Here is a 7,334-nt window from a genome sequence, read left to right as displayed (position 1 = left end):
CTTTTTAATTTATGAATTCAAAGCAACAGTTGTTTATTTATACGAAAAAAAATCAATTGTTAAAAGTTGAAGAAAAGTCTTGAAATTCTAAGTTAATCATATCTGGAATATATACAAGAAATGGTCTAAAAAAAAGTCTAAGAAAATCAAGATTGATCACCAGATTTCTACTGAAAGAACTTTGATTCAAAATAATGTATCCTTGAGTCCAATATAGCGCTATGTGTTGAAGATCTGTTGCCATAGCTTCGTCTAGCCTGACTAATACTGTTCTCGAAACTGTCATTAGATTTTGGACTTTGTGGAAAGTCACTACCATCTCCATTATCAAAAGAGTCTAATAAAGGTCTCATTGATGAACGATTATTGTTGCTCCACTTCGGTTTTCTTGGAACGTCCGGCTTCTTTTTCTCAGTCTTCTCCGAGTTATTTGGACTGGTTGGTATGTTGTTTTTATTGGGATTAAGAGTTCTAGTTTCATTTCGTAATCTGACTGGACTCTCTTCGGGAGTTAATTCGTCGAAAGAACCCAATAAAGGAGCCGTGGACGAACGTTTATCGGTCATAATGGTTCTCTGGTGATGGACCAGAGCTCTCTTTTGAGCATGCGCAAACTTGGAAGTGTTTCGTGCAGTCGGAATGGGTGAACTGTTCACACTATCATCCGACATAAAGTGGTATCTATCTGGTAGTTCATTGTTGCTAAAGCTCGCAAGTAAACTAGATGTCTGATTATCCACCTGCTCTTCGTCGTCTTTGCAGGCTGTCCATTGACGTACTAGACGGCCTTTGTCTCTTGGTGATTGCGCTTTAGATGTTGATGGGCCTTCTCCCAGAGAAACTGTTGAAGCTGGTGACTTTGCAAGCGAACTCAATGTTGAGGACATTGACAGTGAGGCAGGTTTCGGAGGTAACGGAGGTTTTTCTTGGTGAATATCAAACATAGGTTGATAGTAATCAAGTCTTGCTGATTCTTGTTTACCACGTTTGCTATTTGTTGCCAGAACTGGACTTGAAGTTGATGTTTCTCCTTGCTTCTTCCTGTGGAAAAAGTTGAACAATTTCTTCTTTTTGGGGTTGGTTTCAGATCTCACCAGCTGTTTCTTCCCATCTTCATCACCATTGACTTGAACATATCCTTTCACACCAACAACCATTGTTTCAGGATGTTCCATCTCCTCATCCTGTATCTTCTGGATGGTGCTCTTGAATCGCGTATAATCTTTGGCAAATTCATTTAATGGAGTTAAATAATCATTATTGTTCTTTGTTCGACCCTTGGTGATCAGGAAGCCTCCTTTCTCATCGAAGCTAAGCATATCTTCCCCTTCTTCTTCACTCTCCCATCCTTCTTTCTCTAGACCAAACCTTCGATCAGCAGGTTCCGGATGACCTGATTCACCTACAACGACATTATAATATGGATTGTTTTTAGCGACAGGCTGAAGAATTGGGGATGAGGTATAAGTACTTTTGAAAGATGCTTTGTATTTGACTAAACACTCCATTTCGACTTCATGTTCAACATGACTTTCCCCTCTTGAATATTCCCTGTTCTGCGCCTCGAGATCAATCTGAGTCAGGTCATCAACAGTATCCATTCTCATTAACAGAGGTTCTAGTCGTTGTTGGATCTGTAACAGTTCAATTTCACTGAGTTCTAAATCACATCCGTCATTTATAACACCACTTATCATGTTACACTCAGCGTGAAACTCTAACTCATGTGGAATCACTATAGCTGAGATGCGATCTTCTTCATCACTCATAGATGTCAAAAAGACATTAAAACGTTCCACACCGTCAATGATAACTTTCTCAAAATAAGTTGTATCGCTTTCATCCTTTGATTCTGCGTACTTTGAAGCGCGCCTTACAGATCTGGAAAAAGGATCAAAGGGTACGGTCATCAGGAAAGGTAGCGTCTCTCTCTCGATGGCTTCGGACAAAGCTTTGTAATTCTTCTTCGTCGGACATTCGCACTCTTTACAGTATTTCTGTAAGTCACTTACGGGGATACGTAAGCATTTCTTACGTGGATAAACACACGTATCCAAATATTTAATACGTCGGTCAGAAGTCTTTTTGAACCAATTCAATACACGTCGACCAAGCCAGGGTTTTGTGACTTTCAGAATATCACCGACATCAAAATCACGTTTCTCGTGCTGAAATTTCTTCATAACTGCAAGCCAGACTGCTGATCGGTCTCTAATTTCATCTTTAAGCGAAAACCTTTTGTTATTGATACGATTTAGCAGTATTAACTCATCGTAATCTCCAGGAAGATAAATAGCTGAAGAAGTTTTGGTATGACATCGGACACGCACGAATTCGAACGAATAAAATACTCGAACATTGCGAACGGATCGTTTCGTATCGAGAAACAATCGATGTGTTTCTTGGGCGCGTCGAACACGAATCGAGTAGCTTCGTTCACCACGTCTGGTGGATAGTAAAGTGTGAATACAAACTCCATCCGACATGCTTTCGTCACTTTCGTTTTCTTCTGCTATCGAATACCTGAAAATAGAGAAAGAATATTCTTACAAATATTGAATTGTAAGATGCTATGTTTTTCTTAATGACATGTTGCTACATGTTTTTCTTAATGACATGTGCCTTAGGCTCCACATACGATTTAAATTCTCTTGTTTTGAAACAATAGAACCATGATTGTTTCAAGACCCAATAGACGATATCGGCTTAACGTGAAAACTCATATTTGACCTCCGCAAATTGCCCACAATGCTTTACGCAAAAAGTTCACGGTGAAATTTTTTTCCGCACAAAGCATTGTCAGGAATTCTCGGCGGGGGTCAAATCTGAGTTTTCATGTGAAGCCGATATCGTCTATAGGAGCCATTAGTCATTATTCATATGTTTGTGAAAGGAAAACATTGTATCACATATGTCAAGTAATTTGTCTCTCGCTTAAAAAATAAATGGGATAAACTAAGACCAAAATCCTTCATGTAAGTTTCACTACATTTCTTTCAAATGGTTGGTTTTAGCATTATAAATCTCTTTCTCTTTCTTTAGATATTTTGCTCGGATTTTTTCTAGGATTCTCTTAAGAGCACTTTGAGATTGATTCTCTTTATTCCACTAAATCTCTTTTTAAAAAGTTCAGAAACACAGTGATTTCACTGTCTCTTCAGTGGACGCAAAACTTACATATTATGCTCCAAAATGACAAACAGAATTCTTCTTATATGGAAACACAAGCTTCGTTGCTTGTATACAACGGTGTATCCGTGTATGGATGAACTCGAAGCAAAAAATTTTCAAATTTATACTTTCTTGTCATCACAACATATTATACAAAATAACATTTATTTCCCAAGATCCAACCTCTTTCTCTTATCAATTCTTACGTAAGTCATTTTTTATCTCGATTCTTTTTCATAATTCGTAAGAAATATTTTCTCTGTTATTTTTCTCTGAAGCTAATCCACTAGATCTAATTTCCTTCATATCTTTTATAAAATTCTGACCCAGAAAACCACAAGATTTCTGCCACTAAATGATCATTTCCTTAACGAAAAATTTATCAATATCAATTGTACGCTTTCTTAACGCCTTCGTTTCGACGTCTTTTTAACATTCCATTGAGCTTGCACTTATAATGTCTTATCAATACATTTTTCGTCTGGATTAAGATCCTACTCCTTCAGGGGGAGGTCGGAGGTCAGTACTAGAATCTCAGACAGCATGTCTGTTAAGAGCCTATTCTCGTTTTCAGCCCTATCTTCTATCTTCATCTATCGAGTTTCACTTTTTCGTGTGCCATTTTTCACATCGACTTTCTTAAGTTCTTGAATTTAGCGTCTTTGTACATAGGTCTTCACTTTTCCTGTCTCGAAGGCTCTCTAGCATGTGAGGATTTTTGCTTGTTCTTTGATGGGATGAATTTTGTCCGCAAAGTAAGTCCAGATGAAATTTTGAAAAGATTTCATCTGCGAAATATTTGAAGATCCCTACTTGCTCTTTTCAACGGATAGAAAAATGCTTCGTGAAATTATTTGCCATTACAGGGGTCACACTCGGCATACAATCATACAATATCATACAATTTAATCTTTTTATCAAAATTGGCATAAAATAGCATAAAATATAAGGTCTTGGCATACTGAGCATAAAATTTGACCAAAAAGCCAGGAATTTTTCCTAAGGCAAGAAACTTTGTAGATCGACATAAAACCAATTCACTGAACTTAGTTCTAGGTCTAATCTTTTATCTAGGATAGATTTTTATTGTAAAATTTATTTGGTGATGAGCTTTATTTTTGCTCAAAATATTTATTAGTTTTTCTATATGGGTTTTTGCAAAAGGTTTTAAGAATTTTGGCAGCAAAAAGGTTCCAGACTGATTATTTCATAGTCATAGAATTTCAGAAAGGTTTCTTCCTGCAAAGTACATTTCGTTTCTGTGTCGCAAAAGAAGATTTTTAAGGTTAATTTAGACTACAAGTAGCCTAGAGGCTGAGGCCAAGCATAAAGTGTAATGAGAATTTGTGCATTTATTATCAATAATTGAAAGTAGCCAGCGAGGCAATCCTTTTTAAGGGCTCTGACCATAGTGAAAAATCAATTTCAGAATTTGAAGATAAAACCTTACAGTGGATGGCCCCTAGAACGGAGGTCAAAAATGAAATCGCTCTGGTAACTTCAAAAATAGATGAATCTAAAATGGCTTTCCTCCAAAACAAACTTCAGCCTCTCTATTTTCCTTCCCGAGAGAGTTTTTTCAAACATTTTTAAGTCAGACACATTTTTTGTTGACTCAAACAGACTCAAAGTTTAGTCACTTTTTCTCAATGGCCCCTAGAACGGAAGTTTAGAATTTTAGCTATTTCTCATGATCTACGGTAGATATCAAAATGAAATTTTTACTGTAGTTTTGAATTGTGATTTCGAATATGATGAGGGTAAGTTAATTCGGTAAAATTTTTACTAACATACTAATGGTCCGTTAGATGGAGGTTTGTGGCCCCTAGAATGGAGGTTTTGTTGAAAGGAACCAAACCCTGAAGAACAAAAGAGAAGTAAAAACAGAAACTATTGACATTTTTTCATTGGCTGATAAAATTAATAGCTGATTGTAATGAAAGTTGTCAATTTTTCTGAAAGATTTTATGATTTTGATGATAAAAATTTTAAAATTGGAAGTTCCAAAATTTATAAAACCAATTCCTTACATAATGACGTCATTATATATTTAAAGAATTGTTTTCCCAATAATATGAAATTCGCTATGGAGATAATGTCAAAACTTTATGATAAAAGCTTAAGTCAATCATCATTTTAGTCTGCTACAACAAATTTTTATGTTTCAGTTTTAACAGTCTTTCTAGCTGTACCTAGACCTTTTGAAAAACCTTTTTCTTTTTGTTATTATCTTTATTATTTTTGTATTATTTTTATATATTCTTTCGTTTTATGGGTTGACTAATCAATGATATTAGGATTGTTGAAGTTTTCGAGGAAAAATTTTTAGCATAAAATAATCATAAAATTTGAAGAAAGAGCATACAATTTGGCATAAAATCTGACTAATTTTGGCATAAAAAATCATACAATTTGGTCATTTTTTGGCATAAAATCATACTATAATAGGGATTTTTAGAGTGGGACCCCTGCATTAAGGAGTTTTATTTACTCATCTGCGCAAATGAGTCACCGCGAGAAATTTCCATGGATAAGCTTTTCTATGAAATTTAATCCCCGTGAAGATTTGTCTCGTCAAAGAACCATTTTACCAAATAATAACCTATAGCGCAATCATGAAACAATTACCCGCGCATATAGTATACCCATTGATTTCCATTTCTAAAGTAGGTATAAACAACGATGTGTTAACCACATCATTAACCTTCTTTTGGCTGCTGTTGAATCAAAAGATGACGTCATCGCTTCTGTCCTATTTCAAGATGCCTTTGTCAACAGAACCATTCATTTATTTATTTGTGAAAAGACGTCGTTTCACGTCGATATTGTTATAGCTGTCTAAATTATCCGAAACTCATCCATCATCTACTCTAAGGTCCCGAATAGTAGGGGGGTCTGAATAAAAGGGGGGGTCCGAAATTTTTGCAAAATATAATAAACGAGGGGGTCTGAATAAACGGGGGGTCTGAAAATATTTAGAAGTTTCCTTTTACCTTTTACCAAAATTCGAACGTTAAGCCTGATTTACACTTCAACTCAAAAACAAAAAAACTAGAAAATTAATAAACGGGGGGGTCCTAATAAGAACGGGGGGGTCCGAAAAATTTTCGAAAATTAATAAGCGGGGGGGACGTCTATTCGGGACCTTAGAGTATGGATGAATTTACTATTCCCACTCATGACTTTATTACCTGCAAACAGACCCGGTATCTACGAATTTACTTCCGTAAAGATGTGTACTATACTACGTTATACGTGAGACACACTCTGGTACAGAGTATTAATGATTTTAAGGATCAGATTTGAAAAACCGTGACATTTTCATACTTTTCTTCAATTTCTTCCATTTCTTATCGGAGACAGTTTATGCATGCAACGTCTTCACAATTTCTAGAAGTAAAATGACTTACTATCTTCACGTGTGTAGTTCTTTCTCACTTTTCAATTTCAACCTCGTATCTCTTTCTTACGATCTTTGCATCAATTTGATGAAATTTTATTTTTGTTCTTCTCAAAAAGTTTTCCTTGTTGACCTTTATCTACTTCTCGCATTGCATGTTGCTTGGATCTTTCTAGATATCTCTATAACGATAAAGTCAACATAATGTGCGTGGCATCATTGGCATCATTTGATGATATTATTATCGCCTCTTTACATTATATTATAAAGAAAAGGTAAATTTTCCAATTTTTATTATACGTCCTAATTTGCCAGGGGGGGTCGGTAGTAAAATCTCAGACATATATGAGTAGTAAAAGGATTTTTACGAATTTTTACATACCACCACCCAGACTCTTGGAAGAGGTATTTTACTACCCTGGTAGTAAAAGCTTTTGGGACAATTTGTCATGGAGACCACCTATTTTTTGGTTGCTTTTCGGACTGATTTTGAAAAAAAAGCTAAAAAATGATTATTTCTGTGACACATTTTTCACGTAGTGCAAAAATTAATGTTTTTCCCTTAGAATTAGTCTTTTTATATTGACAAAAAATTTCGAGAATTTTTTGTTTGCAAATTTTTTCATATTATAAAAATGTTCAGATTTTTTCAGAAAAGTCATCCAGAAAATTAAAAGAATTACAAAATATAGCTAAAATTTGCTCATTTTACCAGTTTTAACTACCCAGGTAGTAAAATTTTTTCAACATTTAACACATAGAT

At 35.2% G+C, this 7,334-nt stretch overlaps 1 protein-coding gene across 1 annotated transcript; it reads right to left on the bottom strand.

Moving 5' to 3' along the window:
* Positions 1-40: 40 nt before the first annotated feature.
* On the bottom strand, positions 41-3,271 carry LOC136820778 (uncharacterized). The gene is made up of 2 exons (XM_067077005.1): positions 3,178-3,271; positions 41-2,523 (listed from the first exon to the last, which is right to left on the bottom strand). Coding segments are annotated over exons 1-2 (2,358 nt in total). The 5' UTR covers positions 3,180-3,271; the 3' UTR covers positions 41-167.
* Between the last annotated feature and the right edge of the window lie 4,063 nt (positions 3,272-7,334).

Source organism: Clytia hemisphaerica, unplaced genomic scaffold (assembly GCF_902728285.1).
Source record: "Clytia hemisphaerica strain Z4C2 unplaced genomic scaffold, Clytia hemisphaerica genome assembly, whole genome shotgun sequence".
Classification (NCBI taxonomy): Eukaryota; Metazoa; Cnidaria; class Hydrozoa; order Leptothecata; family Clytiidae; genus Clytia; species Clytia hemisphaerica.
This window is presented reverse-complemented; position numbering and strand designations above follow the sequence as displayed.